Source organism: Camelus bactrianus, chromosome 9 (assembly GCF_048773025.1).
Source record: "Camelus bactrianus isolate YW-2024 breed Bactrian camel chromosome 9, ASM4877302v1, whole genome shotgun sequence".
Classification (NCBI taxonomy): domain Eukaryota; kingdom Metazoa; phylum Chordata; class Mammalia; order Artiodactyla; family Camelidae; genus Camelus; species Camelus bactrianus.
In genome coordinates this window covers 48,096,619-48,115,277 of record NC_133547.1, presented here as the reverse complement: position 1 = coordinate 48,115,277, position 18,659 = coordinate 48,096,619, and the positions used below count along the sequence as shown (strand labels likewise).

General features: G+C 44.6%; 1 protein-coding gene across 5 annotated transcripts in view; it reads right to left on the bottom strand.

The window, feature by feature from the left end:
• Window positions 1–1,902: 1,902 nt before the first annotated feature.
• HAO2 (hydroxyacid oxidase 2) overlaps window positions 1,903–18,659 on the bottom strand; it is a 29,985-nt gene continuing 13,228 nt past the window's right edge. For 2 of the 5 annotated variants that reach the window (XM_045505804.1, XM_010967989.3), the window contains exons 2-8: window positions 14,425–14,562; window positions 12,464–12,615; window positions 10,317–10,591; window positions 8,788–8,997; window positions 7,046–7,204; window positions 6,617–6,686; window positions 1,903–2,708 (exon numbers count right to left, since the gene is read on the bottom strand). In XM_045505804.1, the coding sequence (XP_045361760.1) occupies window positions 2,653–2,708; window positions 6,617–6,686; window positions 7,046–7,204; window positions 8,788–8,997; window positions 10,317–10,591; window positions 12,464–12,615; window positions 14,425–14,555 (1,053 nt within the window). In that variant the 5' untranslated portion in view covers window positions 14,556–14,562 and the 3' untranslated portion in view covers window positions 1,903–2,652. Of the gene's footprint in view, window positions 2,709–6,616; window positions 6,687–7,045; window positions 7,205–8,787; window positions 8,998–10,316; window positions 10,592–12,463; window positions 12,616–12,817; window positions 14,563–18,659 lie in introns of those variants that run through there. The other 3 variants (XM_074370287.1, XM_045505817.2, XM_010968005.3) reach the window with 3 other exon arrangements.

Sequence of the window (18,659 nt, the reverse complement as noted above, 5' to 3'; positions counted from 1 at the left end):
CCCAACAATGAAGGAGCTAATTTTAACTTTTCACTGAATAAAAACGTTAGACTCTAAGAGAAAGGTCATGGGCAATTCTCCTTTTCCTTTTATTAACTCATTAACAGTGGCATCTCACTCAGCCTCCTGGGCCTCCTTCCAAAGATCACAGCCTTATGAAGTATCTACTACCTTTTAAGCATCCTAACTACAGTAGCTTCACCTTCCTTCTTCCCTCTAGTTGGTCTATCCTGCCCGTCTGATAGGGAGTATGATTTTGGCCGGGGAATATTTTATATGGATAGTTCTTCTGTCCAGAGTGCAAATTTCCATAGTTATTTCATAAAGGTATAGAGGGTGTGCAAAAAAATATAGCTGCTGCAGTCATTACTGATCTGCCCTTTTAAGATCTTTTATTCAGAGAACCATCAAAGGAGTTGATTATTTGGGAATCTGAGTATTCACTTCCTTTATATTCTGGGTTCTGAATATCCCCAGCGTAGGCAAACAGGACTATCTAATACCACTATACTTTATTTTTTCTTTCCAAATATGTAGGTGACATATGTGCATATATTTGGGTTAGGCAAGTGGCTATAGCATTAAGAGTGATGACCAGGGAGGTCACTGCAGGACTGCTTTCTCTTTCAGTGTTTCCCGTGCTATCTGATGTTCCCTTGACCAGGCCCTTGGTTATGTGATGTAAGCTGGGCGAACGTGGAACTGTACTTGGCATGGGTTCAGGCAGAAGAGAGTCCAGCCCGGGAATGACAGGAGACTTGATGTCTGTTGGCTTAGGTAGTGACCAGTCCAGCTTGGCTGTGTCTTAACTCACTGTTTTCCCTCTGGGACAGCTGCACTTCTCCAGATGTGACAATGCAGTTTGACCCACCTTTGTCTTTTCGGATTATGTCATTGAACAAACATTTACTCAAAGCGTTCATGGGGTTGGGCATGGTTCTATGCTCTGGGAATGAAGGGGAGAGCACAACTGACGAAGTTTCCATCCTGGTGCAGATGCACAATGAACAGATAAACAAAGGATAAGTTAATTGCCAATTGTAGGAAGTACTGCAGTGACAAGGGGGAAAACAGGTTGCTGTGATGAGTCAAGTAGAGCCCATTCTAGATAGGATGGTCAGGGTACTCTCACCTCCCTGTGGAGGTCACATTTAAGCCGAGATCTGAATGTCAAGAAAGAGCCAATCACAGGCAGAAGGCAGGGAAGGACATTTTATGCAGAGGGAACAGTAAGTGTGGAAGTCCAGAGGCAAGAAAGAGTTTTGCTTGTTTAAGAAACAGAAAGGAGGAGTATGGCTGGGGCGTAGTGAGCGAAGGAGAGAGAGAGTGATAAAGAAATGAGTTGGGAGGGTAACACCATGCCCCGGAGGGCTGATCATCAGTTTAGAACTTAGGCTAAATGGAGTGGGAAGCCATAGACAGGCTTTAAACAGGTGAGATGTAGGATTTGCTTATACTTAAAAAAAATCTGATAGCTGCATGGAAAAACAGAATGTAACAAGGAGCAAGAGAGAACACCTGGAAACCAGTTATGATGTTACTTATTTAGGACATTGATTTCTATCCCTAACTTTCTTGCTGTCTGCAAGTGTCAGATCTTACTCATCTGGGTGTTTCTGCTCTAGGAGTCTATTTTCGCTGACTGACTGGTCTGGGGAGTTTTTCCGCTGGTAGGGTATTTATTCATTTTTCCATCTCTCCTTTCACTCCGTTCACTCACTTCAGTCCATCCATCCACCCATCATCCATCCATCCATCGTCCCACAGAAGTTTACTGAGATGCCACTGCATGTCAACCCCAGAACCAAGTATACAGTTTCTTGCTCAGAGTCATGTATAGTCTATTTGTGGAGCGAGAGATGTGAAAAATTCAATCAATCAATCAGTAAAACCACATTATAATAAGGGTTGTAATAGTTTAATGTGCAAAGTACTACAGGAAGCCCTTAGGAAGTAGGCAGAGTAAGAATAGGTGACCTTTGAACAAGGTCTGGAAAGACGAATAGCAACCTGCCAAATAATAATAACAAAAGCTACTGTTTCTTAAACATATTAACCGTTAAGCATTGTGCTCTGAACTTTACATACATTATCTCACTTAATCTCTCTCTCATCGTAGCGAGCTGGGTAGCATAATCCCCATTTTATAGACAAGGACATGGAAGCACAGAGAGACTGGAACACTTGCCCAAGTCAAAAGTTTGACTGTTAATCCTGTCTGTATGGCTCCAAAGCCTATGTTTCTACCTCTATTATTTCCTCATTATCTGTAGATAGGAGTATGAGTTCTGTTGGGGAGTATTTTATACACAGTGCTGTCTGTCTAGAGTGTAGATTTCCATAGTTGTCTCATAGAAACGTATAAGATATGCAAAAAATTGAATCCACTAGCTATTTCAGTCATTATTGATTTGCCTTTTTAAGATCACGTCTTTTGGGGGAGGATTTTAGGCAAGAGAACAGCCAGGCAGTGAGGCAGAGCAGGGCACATTTGAGGAGAATGAGGGATTGGGGTGGAGTGGTCAAGGGTGCAGGGAATGAACCACTGGACAGGATGGGGCCGAGGCAGGGTAGCATCACACGTCACACTATGATTCTGACTTCCTTCTCTGGGCAAGCTCAGCCATCAGTCAGGTCATTCACTCTCTTTCTTTACAACCTGGAGAACTGGATCAGGTCCCGATTGATCTCAGCAACTGACCGGCAGCCTAAAAGAACGACATAGTTTAAAAGCTCATTTCTCAAAAACACCAGTCGCCCACCCCACTGTGGGTATGGGATGGTCCAATGCGAACAAGCCTGACTTGATCTTTGTTCTCACCCTGATAAAATGTTATGTACACTGGATGTACCATGTAAATCTGATTGCACTGGGAATTATCTTGTGAGCCTGTGCCTGGGTTCTCTTTTAAAACAGCCATGTCAAAATGGCATGATAAAAACGTAAAAGCAGTATTGCAGCATGTTGAAAAATCAGTTTGTCTGCAGTAGATATACTTGGCCTTTATCTCAGTCCTGATAAGGCTTAAGGACATAGGAAGTCTCTGTCAGGGAGGAATATGACTCAGGGATAGTATATGACATAGGGTGAGTATTGCATCCACAACCGCCCTCTAAGGGAAAGTTGTAAAACAGAACTCTTTTCTTTAGTGGAGGACCTTAATTAAAAAGCAAAATTAGGGCTAGAGATTAGACTGAAATTAGACACAGGAACTGAAGACAGTAACTCCAGATAAGAAGTAAAAAGAGATGGGAGAAAGTGATAATATGAGCTGGAGAATTGTGGGATTAAGATGACAGTGGAAAATCACTGGTGATTAGAAGGCTGAAAGAATTTAATAAGAGACTATGTCCTGTTTTGCTTGAAGTTCTCATCCACATCTGTGAGGCATGCACCTTCACCTCCCAAAACATAACTAGCAAAATGTATTACTCACAAAAATAGAACTAATGCGGGTGTCCTTTCCTGAAAATGGAAGCAGAGAGAAGAGTTGAGTTCCATGCCTGTGTTGATTATAGTGGACGGAAATGACAAGCGTGGGGTAGAAACATAACCTGTAATTGACCTAATTCAGCAGAAGCAGGAATTCAGAGCCAGAGATGCTCTCGTCAGAACTGACAATGATCTTGAGAGCTCTGGGCTTCCACAGAGCAGAGAACAGAGCAGCTTCAGAGCCAGCAGGCCTCCTCGAGGAGCACAGAGATGCCCAAATATAAACTCTGGTTATGTTTTGTCATAGAAATAATATTTCAGCTGTATAAAAGTCTCAACAGTTGCAGCAAAGTGTTGTGATTCCATTTGGAGGCAACTTGAAGCATCCATTCACACATAAGCCCTGGTGATATCTGTGTACTGTTCTGTGTATCAGTGTAAGCTCATCAGACTGGGTCCCACGTTGTACCAGGGACACCACCTCACTCTTGGTAGAGGTTTAGTAGAAGGTTAAGAGCGAATGCAGAATTACAGTGTATTCCTGCTTTTTCATTACAGTAAATAAGGAGGCTGTTCACACTAAAATACTTTGGCTAATTTAACGTGAAGTGGGTGCTTCTAAGCAATAAACCTCCAGAAGATTCACAGCCTCTTCTGATTCAGTCCCCTGCCCTTACAAGGGAGGAAACCTGAGTGAGGTCTGTGCAGGCTTGTGTGGGTATGAGTTATACGTGCATGTGTTTTTTTTCTTTCAAGACAAATCAGGATTTTAACCTTTCTATAAATGTAATTTCAGCAATAGGTTTCACAGTTAGAAAAGCGTTATTTTTATGCCGATTTTGTTTTTATCAACAGTGCAAATAGGGTTTTCCTCCTGGGGCTGTGATGACACAGCGTCTTAAGGGAAAAGCAGCACATATTTCTGGGGGAATTGGGGAAGAGAAGTCATGTTGACTGGTCACCTCCTGGGTGCGGACTCTGTATCAGATGTCTTACGTGCATTGTGCTGGGAAGAGCTAAGGGGTAACAGAATCTCTGGGGTTTCATAATATGATTCTGTATTCTAGTGCATTCCACCAAAAGCACAGGCCTCCATCTGAGACCCTCCTCTCCCCAGGGACTCACCTGGGGAGAGGGGGATCTCTCCTGGAGAGGGAAATTGCACAGAGGATGCTGAAGGATGCTTTTCAGCCTAGGTTTTATATTCTTTCTCTTCTTCCTTGGACCCTCTTCTCCATCCCACATTTGTTTGTTGATTACTAATTTTTCTATATATTAAAATTTTTTAACAAATATTTTTATACAATTTATTTTATTTATTTACTTTTAAATTTTTGAAGGGGGAGGTAATTAAGTTTATTCATTTATTTTTTAATAGGGGATTGAACCCAGGACCTTGTGCATGCTAAGTACACACTCTACCACTGAGCTATGCCCTCCCCCCAATTCTTCTATACATTTGAAACAATTTGAAACAATACATTCTCATTGTAGACCGATTAGAAGAAAAGGAATATAAAAAGTCAGGCATAAAAGTGCTCACCATCCTGTTTTTACTTTCTTTTTTCCCTGACCCCTTTTAAAAAGGGTGCTTTCCACACTCTAATTCAGAAAAAGAATTATTTCTTATGCCCCAAAGGTTGTTCAGTATAAACTTTCGGTGGAATAAAAAAGCTTTGCTATTGCAAGTTCCCCCAACAGGATTCTGGTAAAGAAGTTTAGACAGCATTTCACAAGGACGGGAGAAAATATTTGGGGGCACAGGAGAAGTCATCTCAATCTCCTGGGATCTGCAAAAGCCTATAGGTCTTCCCATCTCTCTCCCTGCTCCCTCTCAGGGGCAAAAGACACCAAGATGATATCTGTTCACACTTGTGCCCTCTCCTCCCTCATGGGAGGGACTTGGTGACATTGAGTCATTTACTGACTTACATCATAGGCTTTGTAGTAGGGCTCTGGCCCCAAACCCTTGTGGTCCTTGATGCCTTAATCTGTTTCCCCTTCTTTCTATGAATCTGCTCGGTGGAAAGGAGGCTGGTCCTGGTGTTAATGCTGATCTAAGTTTTCTAGCTTGTACTACTCAAGCCCAAAAGGTTGAGTCCGCAGCCCCAATGGACGCTATGCAACTTGGACACTGGGTACAAGATTCTTATCCAAATATCAGATCAAACCAGACTGGAAAAGACCTGGATGCCCTGTGCCGGGCACATGGCAGATGCTCGCTGACATCCGCAGAAATACGGCATGAAAGTGTCCTTGATTCCACTTTAGAGCTCTTGGTTCATTATTTCCTCACTTCTGCAGAAGATTTGTTATTACCAAACTTTAGGATTGAGGTGTGAAGGGAGACATTATCGGAGTCCACCTTGTCTGTCTCTCACATTGCCATCAATTACCACTAACAGCAGACAAAGACAGTCAAAGGCAGAGAGAGCTACTGGCCACTGGCGTTTGAGCAGGACAGTTCTCTCTGAAACGGCTCCAAGCATTTTAGGACATTCAGCATCCCTGGCCCCTGAGCACTAAATATCTCCAGTACCCACCTTCCAGCCATTATGCCAATTAGAAGAAAACCAAAAACCCAAATCCTAAAACCAAATGCTCATGAAGAGAGAAGGTACCATCATTAGTTAAGAAACGCCCTTTTATCGGCTTGCTGGGATTCTAGGCTTTGCTAAAAACATAAACATGTTTATGAGCACTGCTTTACAGTCTCCTCATTTTTGACGGCAGTCCACCTGCATGTGACTTCAAGACATTCATATTTGTCCTGCTGTCTGTGGTTATGGAAGACGATGTTTCTCCTCCTCCCTCTTCCGTCCTCTGGTTTACCTCCATCTCCCCAGCCCCTCCATGCTTCTGCTCTGACAGAAATTCTCTGCTCTTCAGAGTCCATGAATATTCCTTCAAATATGACACCCAGAACCACATCCAACAAGCCTGATGTGATCCGAGCAGAGTAAGAGGGACCCTCTTTCCCGTAATCAGAAATTGCACTTGCTTTGGTAGCAGATGTGTCATATTTGCACTTTGTGCTTAATTTTTGTCTGGAACATTCCCTCCCTGCTCTCTCCTGCAGCCACTGGGCCCAGGAAAGGCGAGCAAGAAGAAAGGGCCAGCTCTCCGGCTCCTTAGACGGCTGGCTTTCAGTTGTGAATCAGGAAAAGAGCTGTAAACACTTACCTGTAAGGGTCATGGAAGTGTGGAACTCATTTTTTAAGATGTTCAAAACTTCCTCAACACCATGTTCGCCCTGCTCCCGAGACAGAGACAGAGAGGAGAGAGACAAAAAGAGGCATGATGGAACATTCTGACCATGTGCTGAGTATAAATTTCAGGTGAGCTCAGAGCTGTGATGGGGAGGATGGAGCCATGAAATCAGAACTATGCTGGAAATAAAGGAAGGCAAAGAGGAAAACATAGGTGTGAGAGCCCTTAAAATTTTGCAACACGATACAGAGGAAGCAAGGAGGGGTGGAGGAGGTGTCACAGTCCTTTAGGAAACTGTGGCACCTCAAAAAACAGCTGAGCTTGGGAGTCAAACCACAGAAATGCGTGGAAAGGAATGGGCAGCGTGGTATCTTCTGGTGGTTTTCCCTTTGCCACTCTTACCTTGTAGGCAAGACCCCACAGGATCGGTCTCCCCAGAAAAATGCACTTGGCTCCAAGGGCCAGAGCCTTTAGCACATCATTGCCAGTTCGGACCCCACCATCCACGTACACTTCGATTTTCCCCTTCACAGCAGCCACCACTTCCATCAAGGCATCGATCTGCAAAGGAGAGACAAGAGTGGCTCGAGGGATTCCTGTTTTGACTCTCAGGGCATCATGGGACAGTGGTGCCCCCTCCATGTGGGCTGGTACCAGGAAGTCCAAGCCGGGGTGATGGCTGACAGTTCCTCCCCTCCCTGCTTGAGGATGCTGGTGCCTGTCAAAGCAGTGCAGCCACAATCCCAAGGCTCAAGGACCTTCTCCCGGCTCTCCCTCCTGCCATCTTCTGATCGGACAGAGCTCAGATGTCTACAGCTTGGAACAACCTCTTGGTTCCTCGTCACATCCCCAAGGGGACATTTTCCATTTAGAGTGTTCACTTTAATGCTCTTCTTTTTAAAGAATATCTTGACTTTTGGTTTTTTTCCACCTTAACTCTTTCTAGGGTGGCAGAGCTAGAGATGTTTTCTATCGCTTAGACCCTAAGTCTTTTTGGCAAAATAAGCATTATCAGTCATGACCCCAGTGTCTGGACCACAGCCTGTTCTGTGTAAATGGGTCCTACCTCATTTTGAACACACCATACTTGAGCAGCTTGTTCCTGACTCCCTTGGGGGTTATCTAAGACAGGGGATAGGAATGCAGCAGTAACACTGTAAAAGTAGGGCTGAAGCCTTCGAAAGACAAAATAAAAACAGCTGATCACTTTGGCCTGGTCTCCACTGGCTCTTTTCTCTCACCGTGTCTCTCCCATTTCAGGCTCTGTGACCAACAGACCTTGTGGACCTAAGATGCCCCAGACCGAGCCGTGCTCCTGGGCATCTCCAAGTCTGTAAGGAGGAGTCACAGCCGAGTCTGGGTGGAGGGGCCTTCAGGAAAGGGTTCTGGAACTGCCTCGGGGCTCCTGTTCTGTTCTGCTCCATTCCTCTTAGAGGAATGACCAGGGAAAAAGAGTAAAAACTGGGCCCTGCGGGGACTTCTGCTACTTAAGGAGTCAATCGGCCTAACTCTGCCTCACCCCGCCTCACCCCTTTTCTTTTTCTTTCCCCAAATTCCATCTATGATGGATATAAATTCATAAGTCAAGGGGGAAAATTACACTATCCCAAATTTTTAACAAAGGATTCATAGGACATATTTAAGTTTTATTGTGAAAGATAGTTGTTTATTAGCTTAAATGAGGCACTGTTTCTTCCTGGAATGTGTCGTATGAGAAAATATGAGGTTATAGTCCATGCAGACAGGCAAGCTTCTCACTGAACACTCCTTCCAGACGGCTGGAGACCTCAGTGCCTGGGGGACAACTCTTCTGTCAAATTCCAGCTTGACCACTTACTGACTGTGTGAACTCAGACAAGTTACTTGACATCTCTGAACTCCAGTATCCTCATCTGTAAACTAAGGACAATGATGCCTACCCTGTAGGACTGTTGTGAGATTTAGAGATGACATATGTCAAGTTTTAAAAAATAACCTGGCATATACTAGGCTATTAGTAATAATTAAAAGTCCTTACAATTCACAGGTATAAACCAACATAGGTGGTTAGGGAGAGGGGAGTGTGTGTCGAATGACAGAGAGTACCTTGCTGTGGATGCACACACAACTCACAAACACACTCACTCTGAAGGCACACTACTCACGGAAGCAGGAACGTCGTCGAGCTGCCTCCCGCCGTGGTTGGAAACAATGATGCCCTGGACATTGTGCTTCACAGCTAACTCTGCGTCCTCTTTCGTCAAGATCCCCTTCAGGATGATGGGCAATCGAGTCAGGCTCTGAAACCAGGAGAGATCATCCCAGCAGATGGCTGAGTCAATGGGGGTCATCTGGAGATAAGGCACTGAGTTTCCCTGTGGGGGATACAAGAGAACCTTAGTCCTGAACTCCTTCAAGACTCCCATTCCAAAGATGGGACACCATTTGAAGAGCCACCATTTATAAGCTTGAAAAAAGAGGCAGAAAATCCAACACTACTAGCTCCTTTTCCTGACAAATTTTCTGTAGAAGAATTTCTCCGTAGGGGGAGGGTATAGCTCACTGGTAAAGTGTGTGCTTAGCATGCATGAGGTCCTGGGTTCAATTCCCAGTACCTCCATTAAAAAAATTAATTAATTAATAAACAGAAGAATTTCTACTTCAATTGCTTATTTATTTACCATTATTTGTGTCAATGCTCAATAGTTATGCCAGGATCTGGGCACACAAAGGCAAATAAGACACAGTCCTAACAACAACAACAACAACAACAAAAAAACCTCAGAGTGTAGTAAGTGAGATGGAAAAGCAAGAGCATGTATAGGCCGATGTGATGTGTTATGGTGGAGACAGGCACTGGGTACCAGGAACTAAGCAATACTTCAATCATTCTGAATCTGAGATTACCCAATTTGTATCTTGACTCTCCATGTGAATCAAATATCTATAGACCCCAGTGTATCCCTGGAATCTGAGATAGATTCCAGGAAACCTCAAGGCCAATTTGTGGTTAATGAGTAGAATGGCTGAGGCACTTGGCTGGGGATCACAGCTGCCCATTCACTGAAAAGGCTGGTGTCACCATCTGTAATGAAGCCAAGGGATTCCAGCTTCACCATAGCTTTCTCTCTCTGGGCACTCCATCCCATGTGACTGTAAGTTCCTTTTGTAGTCATCTCATCCAAGCAAGTGTGCTGTGGCACTCCAGTGCCACGTGGATGAGTTCTAGGTGTGCAGAGATAGTGCCCCCTCAGTTTTCAACACTCCAAGGGCTGTTCACCTTGGCTATAAGCATCCTCTTCAGAAGGTCCGTTTATCTCAGTGTTCCAGCCAAATGATCTTTTGCTAAGTGTGCCATAAAGTAGAAAATACTGGGAGAAATTTTTAGTTCAATCTCCTATTTCGTGAAAAAAATCTTTCCTTAGCTTTCCTATTTCTCGGCACCCAGCCCCGGCCAGAACATTTCTGGTGACAGGTGGGGCAGTTCCAGGGCTGAGAACATCGAGCCTTATATGCTGCTTGTCTGGAAGTTCTGGGCAGCGGAAATGACAGCTGCCTTTGGGATGGCTGCATCCCTAACGCCCGGTGCAGGACAGGCACTCAGTGACTTCCTGTGGAAAGAAAGAAGAGAGGAGAGAGGGATGGAAGTCAGCCTCCTGTGACGCCTGCGCATTGGCTCGGGTATCTTTCCTACCTTCTCAGGTGATCCAAGATTTTTTAGCAGTAAGCTCTTCTTTAGGTCCGTAACGTTGTATCGTCTGTTGCCAATTTTGGGTACGTCCACAGTGATCACCAGAGCTTTGAAACCCAGGGATTCTACCTTTTGGATCAGCTGTTTGTTTAGCTGCCGATTTGGCTGCACATACAGTTGGTACCACCGCAGGCCCTCGGGGGCAGCAGCAACAATGTCTTCAAGGCTGCAGCTGGCATACGTGCTGGTGATGTAGCAGACACCAGCTGCTCGGGCAGCTGCAAAGCAAATAACACAACTCAGATTGAGGAGCAGACACATTCTGCTCTGGGATGAGAAGCCCTAGAGGTCTGTGCTGCCTATGGCTGCCTTGCCCTTTGAGTGAGGGTACCACCGGCCTGCATTTTGCTTTCCTGTAGGGCCGGAATAGCAGGTATATTTCATCAAGACTAGCAGACCTAAAGCTGTCTGGGTCCTCCTCCCAATACCCGCCTTACAAACTCTGCCCTTGGTATCCAAAAAATTTCCAGCTAGAGATGACATTAAGTCTCCAGAACCATTTTGGGCCTGTTGTGGCTTTCAGATAGGAACGGGGCTTCTTGTGAACTCATCAATGAAGCAGAAGGGAACTAAAATGGGCCAAGGATGAGAAAATGTAATTCCAATGGAGAAGGCTGAGCTACATTGTAGAAAAAGCATGACATTTGGAATTAGAAGAATGCTGGTTCCACCAGTTCTTGGCTGCATGGCCTTGAGCATCATTTTCTTTATCTGTAAAAGGAAATAATAATATCTCTCTTATAGGGTTGCAAGATGGGATACCAGCTAGGGGAGCGTTTTTTTTGTTTTGTTTTAATTTACGAAGTGAAGTATTGTACAAATGCTAGTGCTTATGAGGCTGACAATGACAAGCACTGCTTATTTCTCATTTCTTCTTTTAATCATTCTCAGTGGGATTCTCCAGAGTGTTCATGTCACAACCATCCTACAACCCAGGGGCAGAGAATTCAACCTAATCAGAAATTAATATTTTCAATTCCTAATGTCAGCAGGAGATACCCCCATCCTCTCACCCCACCCCTAAGACAACACAACACACTCAACCAGGAAGATTTAGTAAAGTAGTCATATTCATACAGGGTATTCATATTTCAGCTTGGCCAGACCTGGGTCCTAACCAGATGGATGTCACTCTCAGCTCTAGAATCCTTGGATTCTAGATTCTAGACTCACTGCTTCCTATATCACAGAATCAAAGGAAAAGACCTCAGGGAAGCCCTGGGCATCTTGAAAAAAACCAGACTGGGGGGCGTATAGCTCAAGTGGTAGAGCACATGCTTGGCATGCATGGAGTCCTGGGTTCAATCCCCAGCATCTGCATTAAAAAATAATAATAAATGAATAAACCTAATTAACTCCCCCCCCAAAAAAAAACTCCCCAGATTTGGCTGAGGGTGAAGCTTACAATGAGTCACAGGAATATTTTGACCCTCTTCCCCCTCCCTTTCCCCTCCTTTCCTCTCCCTCTCCTCCCCCTTCTCTTTGCTTCTCATTATTATTTTTTGATGGTAGTGGATGAGGGAAAAGAATGAGGGGGTACTAGGAAGGCAACAGAGCCCAGTGAGAAACTTTTTGTCAAATAAGATGGTCAAATCAACTGAGGAGAAGGGAAATGGAACATTTGGACAAGAACACCTGCCAGGGCTTTGCATCAGGGCCCAATGTCATGACTCTCCTCATCCTAAATCCAGAGACTCACCATTCAGCCCCAGCCCTGGTCCACGAGAGTGCAGAGAGCCTTGCCCTTGGGGCCACACTGAGCATCCCTTCCCCACAGATGGTGTGTCCGAGGGGCCTGTGCCCCTCTTCTGTGGGCTGGCTTGGTGGGGTCTTCACAACCTCCTATTCCTCTGTAGCTCCCTCCCACTCTGATCATTCTTTATTATGGAAAACTGCCATTTTCTCACTCTTAGGTGAAATGTTACACAAACACAGTTTTAAGCATTCCTTTTTCTACCCTTCATTCCAGCCAGATTGCTGGCTGTAAACCCTTTAACGGAGAAGTTCTGGAGCTGCTTGCCGCTGCTCTGAAGGACACCTCCGCACACGTTAGGGCCCCAGGGAAGGGAGCCTCGAGGTGGGGTCTGTACCTCTGGCTGTGCTCATCTCGCCATCAGGCCAGGCCAGGCAGTGGAAACCCGTGGGTGCGATGCAGATGGGGACACTGATCTGCTCCCCTTGGATTGTGGTCTGCAGGTCCACCTTTGACACATCTTTGAGGTACCGGGGACGGAGGCGGATTCTGTGCTGAACAATAAAGAGATTTTCTATTGGAGGAATGACTCTCCAGCATGGAGACCTCCAGATTCCTGGCACAGATTTAGATCAGACTGAGTCCCAAGAAACTGCTGTTTGAGGGTGGGGGTAGCTGATCAGGCAGCATAGACAAGCTGGAGGCTCCCTTCCTCCAGGAAGCCTCTCCCAACACCCTGTCCCACATTTACCCCATTAACCCCGCCTTCTCTAAGCCCTCAGTGCGCATGTGGTCCACGACGTTCCCTGATTTGCCCCGTCAGTGGTCTGTGTCTTGAAGCCATGCTTCCCTGACCAGACTCTCTGCACTTGTATGCATTGATGGATTCATCATAACAAGGACTAGAAAGTAAAAGAATAAGCAGGGAGGGTTCCAGGCTCTTCCTTCTTAGGTTGGAAACAAGATTCTGTAATGTAAGAAAAGGTCACTGAACGAGGACAAATTCCAGAGAATGATCATGATTTTTTTTTTTTTGCTAGAAGCTAATTCACTTGAAAATGTAACTTAAATATGACTTTAGAGGAAGGTATGGCAATTGAGAAATAGTAAATATGTGAAACATACATTTAAGTGCAATAGATACTTAGCCTCAGGGTCCCAAAATGCTTGTTTCTCACAAGATATTATTGTTTCTGTACAGAAACTGAGAAAGGTTTTTCTGGAAATACTGATTGTGCAAACTTGGGGAAGACAGCATTAGTTACTTCATCTGTGAAATGGGCATAATAATCCAACTTTCCTAAGAGTCCTGAAGACAAAACGAGATAAAGCAATTAAAATGCCTGTTATAGCATTACAGATGTATGAGAATACAGAAGACAGTGACCACCTCGCACTTCTTTTTTCGGTTTTCTCCTGACTTCCGTATCACGGGGTCAGTATACGTTTTCTGTAAAGGGCCAGATAGTAAATACTTTAGGCTTTGTGGACATGCAGTCTGTCACAATTACTCAGCTCGGCTGTTGTAATGCCAAAGCATCCATGACAATATGTAGATGACTGAGCTTGGCTCTGTTCTAGTAAAACTTCATTTATGGGCACTGACATTTGAATTTCATATGATTTGGACATGTTACAATTCTTCTTCTTTTGATTTTTTTCAACCATTTAAAAATGAAAAAAGAAAAAAATTAAAAACAAAAAGAAAAAAACAAAAGAAAAAAATTAAAATATAAATAAGAAAATAATTTTTTAAATGTTTTAAAAAATGGAAAAAAAAAAACACCTCATCCTTAGCTTGTGGACCATCCAAAAATCGGTAGTGGGCCCCACCTGGCCTGTGCACTGCTGTTTACTGACCCATATTTTACCTGCTACTGCCCCAGTCCAACTCTTCTCCATGAATCAGTCTTCTTTCATCCCCAAGACTCCTTGGGTCTCCACATTTCCTCCAGCCTTGAGCCCTCTCTCCTGTTATACCTCCAAGTGGGAAGTTTAGGAGCTCAGGGGATTTAGGTCTACCCAGCCAGCTTCTCTTCCCTGCCCAGGTGGCTGGAGACACTGGGACTCATGTCCTATCTTCTCAGGTGGCAAAGTCACCACGATGCAGCAGGAGAGGGCTAGTTCACTGGTGCTAGTTCTGCAGCAGCACTAAGATAAATTCTCTCTCTCCATCCTCTCCCCAGTCACCTGCATCCCCTGCCAAGAAACCCCTCCCCACAAACAACAACAAAAAACCATTATTCTGCCTTGAGTACTGTTACATTCTTTGGAAGCAGAAATCAGGACTGCTACCTTCCAAAGAGCTCTCAACCAGTGCACATTAGCTTAGCATAGAAAGGATACAGATGACCAGACTTTTTAAATGCTGCAATGTTGTCATCCCTCGTGAAGCCATCATCAGCTCCTCCTTCAATATAATCCCAAGTTGACTTAGACAGCTGCTCCCGTGCATGGGCCTGGAAGTCTGCCAAACACAGCAAGGGCATTCTGGACCTTTAAAAGAAAAACCAAAACCACCCAAACAAAACCCAGTAAGAAAGGCTTCAGATATAGAGGAGAGGGTGAAGGAGGGGCTACAGAACGAAGCTGTTTGGATTCCACACGAACCCCCCTGTAATCTTTATCTCAAAGGAGGTTCTGCCAAAGATGCTGGTTGTAGCCAGAAAGCAGGGAGTCATGCTTCATGCCTCCATTCCCCAGCCCCATCTCCAACTCCTGCTCACTTGGTTTTCCAAATATCTCTCACGTCTGTCCCCTCCTCTCTAGATCTAGTTGACTTGCCTCAGACCTAGTCGGGGCCCCACCATCTCTGATGAGTCTTACAAAAAAATTTTTTTTAACATTTTTTATTGATTTATAATCATTTTACAATGCTGTGTCAAATTCCAGTGTAGAGCACAATTTTTCAATTATACATGAACATATATATATTCATTATCACATTTTTTTCTCTGTGAGCTACCATAAGATCTTGTATATATTCCCCTGTGCTATACAGTATAATCTTGTTTATCTATTCTACAATTTTGAAATCCCAGTCTATCTCTTCCCACCCCCCACCCCCTTGGCAACCACAAGTTTGTATTCTATGTCTATGAGTCTATTTCTGTTTTGTATTTATGCTTTGTTTGTTTTTTTGTTTGTTTGTTTGTTTTTTAGGTTTCACATATGAGCGATCTCATATGGTATTTTTCTTTCTCTTTCTGGCTTACTTCACTTAGAATGACATTCTCCAGGAGCATCCATGTTGCTGCAAATGGCGTTATATTGTCGGTTTTTATGGCTGAGTAGTATTCCATTGTATAAATATACCACATCTTCTTTATCAGTCATCTGTTGATGGACATTTAGGCTGTTTCCATGTCTTGGCTATTGTAGACAATGCTGCTATGAACATTGGGGTGCATATGTCATCCTGAAGTAGGGTTCCTTCTGGATATATGCCCAGGAGTGGGATTCCTAGGAAAAATTTCTTATCTTTGTCCCTTGGCCTCCAGATTCACTCTCCATCTCGTCTCCCTCCAGCTACCCAGGGATCATTCTAAAATGCCAGTCTGATCACAGCTCTTGTCTTTCAAGGGCCCGTATCACCGCATCCACAGCTTTCCAGGACCTGGCTCCTGACCCAGCATTTCTTGATGACTTTTTCTTGTCATTTGAGTCACTGTGAGCATATCCTAAACGCCCTGGAGGGTGATTTCATATCTCTGTGCCCCTTTTGGGAGGAGATCCAATAAGGTGAGAAAACTGGATCTGAGCTGACACAAATATCTGCAAGTTCCCAAGAATCTCTGGATGTCTGAGTTGCGAGGGGCTGGAGTGGATTACCAGGGAGGAAGCTGACTTTTTGTGATTCCTTGGCTAGGTCATTAAACATAGGACCCAGAAGACTTTGGAGACCAAGAAGACAACATATGCTCCCCCATTTGTTCCCACCTCCAACCTGAACCCTGTAAACCTGGAGCTTGGTACTGCTGCTACCACCACTCCTCAAAGAGGAAAGAGGGCAGGGCTGGGTAAATCCCTCTAGTGGGGGCAAGGGCAGTGGGAACAGCAGGTGCAGAGCCGACTGAGAGTGCTGGTTACTGTCAGCCCCAGCCAGTAAAGCTTCTGTATAAGACGATTCCACGAGGACAGGGGGACAAATCTGTATTTAATAGCTCCAAGCATCTCTCCAGCAGTTGGCAGGGGGGTAAAAATTAGCCAAAGACTAGGAGTAGAAACTAAATGACTTTCAAGTCTGTTTGAGGGGATAAGCCCCAGGAACTAAGGCTTCAAACATGATTGGGGCAGCAAACAAGGGGGCCCAGGAGGCCAGATGAAATGTAGGGGGTTAGGAATCTTGGTAAGGGTAAGGCTGTGTCAAAATCCAGTCAAGTCAAAGAGAAAAGTGGCCCCAAACACCCACCTTAAGGGCTAAGCAGAAAGAAGTGACATGACAGGCAGAAGACAGAGCCCATGGGATGCACCGTGAGTTCTAGAAAGAGGCTACGAGGTGAGTTTGGAAACCAGCCACAGAGCTCTTTATAAGCACCACACCTTGTCAGTGGGTGGGCAGGGAGCAACTGAGGTGCTGAGTTGAGTTTGACAAAGTACCATAACCATGTCGAATTTATCTCATTCCTATCTGACCCTTTGAAGGCTGGGTAACTATAATCAGATGAATTAATCATTGTATTTAACCATCTGTACTGTCATAAGTTATTTAAACCTCTGTGTGCATAAAAGGGTTAACAGCATGCCGGAGAATGCTAGTGCTCCAAAGGCCTGCTTACAATGTTAGACCTTGGCTGGAGTCTGGGATCTTGGGTTTCGGGAGGGTTCCCACCATTTCCTGATAAGAACGGCTCACTGTGTCTAAACTGGCTATGCAAACAATGTGCACTATGTTGGACATCTGCTTTCCCTCTGAGAGTCTAGAATTTTGGTATGGGTTAGGCAGAGAGTGTCCATTTGACCAGATTCCAGTGAAAAAAAAAACCTTGGGCACCAAGTCTCTGAAACGAGCTTCCCTGGTAGGGTGACATTTCACACGTGTGGTCAACTGCTGGCTGGAAGGATTAAGGGCATGCTGTGCAGTTCTGCTGGGAGAGGACTTCTGAAAGCGTACACTTGGTTTCCTCTAGATTTTTCCCTTGAGTGTTTTCCCTTTGCTAATTTCACTTTGCATTCTTTCGCTACAATAAATCACAGCCTCAACTACACGCTGTGTCCTGTGAGTCTTCCTCACGAATCACAGAACCTGGGACCCCTCAACACACGGCGTGTCCCCAGGCAGTAGGATAGCATGTGACACTGAGTTGCTGATCATCAATGTTCATTACTTGAATTTAACATTCCCCTGGGTGTCATCGCTCTGCCTCGTTGGATGAAAGTTCTCCACTGAGTTTCTCCTCCTGATGTCTCAACAAACCCACATACCTGTACATTACACACTCACAGAAAGGTTCTTCAGCAGATTTCTAGCATTAAAAACTCAACAATGTTGGTATTTAATCCAAGAGAAATAGTACAGACTCACTCAGAGTTACTTGCCTGGAATAGTATGAATTCTCTCGTCTGAAAGCTGCTTGGAAATAAATCAATAACCCAGCATGTTTAGATAGGCCAGACACCATTTTATTGCATTTCTATCTACTATTTTCTTTCCGTTTCCCTGTGAAGTAGACAGGGAAGGTATTAGTCTCTTTGTGTTGAATTTGAAGAGAATGGGGCTTAGGAAACAAAATAACTCATGAAAGATCAGGCAGGGGAAAGCTCAGAATCCTGTCTTCTGGTAGTCTCTAAAAATAGGCATTTTCCCTTTTCAATTTCATGGTGCAGAGCAAAACAGTTGGTTCTTATAAATGACTTGTTATATTGAATTGAAAAGAATTTTGTAAGATATAAATACAATTACGATGCCCCCTTTTTTTCTTTTCATGGCATAGGTAAAGCTTAGTGGAGTCCTGAGCCCATTATTCTCACTAGAGGTCCAATATAAGGTTCATAGTTGAAGGGGACACCTTTGTTGTTCAGTTTTCTCTGGGTTTGGAAGGGAGACTAAGCACTATATATATATATATATATTTTTTTTTTTTTTTTTTTGGCAGGGGCACTACTGAACCAGGAAGCTTTATTTACGCAGCGAAAGTAACAAGCAAATTCCTGAGAGACCAGAGCGGCGCCAGAGCAGGACAGTCATGGCTGCACGGAGGACAGGCTGCGGTGGGTGGAGGTGGGCGACACAGACCCGTGCCTGCTGTGCACGGAGCGCTGCGCCCCAGGCAGGGGCCTGCCCAGCACTGCGCATCTGCGCCATCACCCTTCCTGGAGCTCCACGAAGCCAACAAGGTACAGTTGGGAAAGCACACAGGACCCCAGAGACAGCCAGCTGGTTGTCACTGGGCCCCCAGGACATCGCCCCTGCACTCAAACACAATTTCTTTACCAACAAGACCATGCTAGAAAGTCAGACTATCCTACCTAAGCCATGAGATTTAAAAAAAATTTTTTTTCTTTTCTTTTTAAAGAGGCATGGTTTTCTCTGGCACCAATGGGAGGGGTCTGACCAACTACGTGGCTGGGACAAGACGCAGCACCACTGCCTA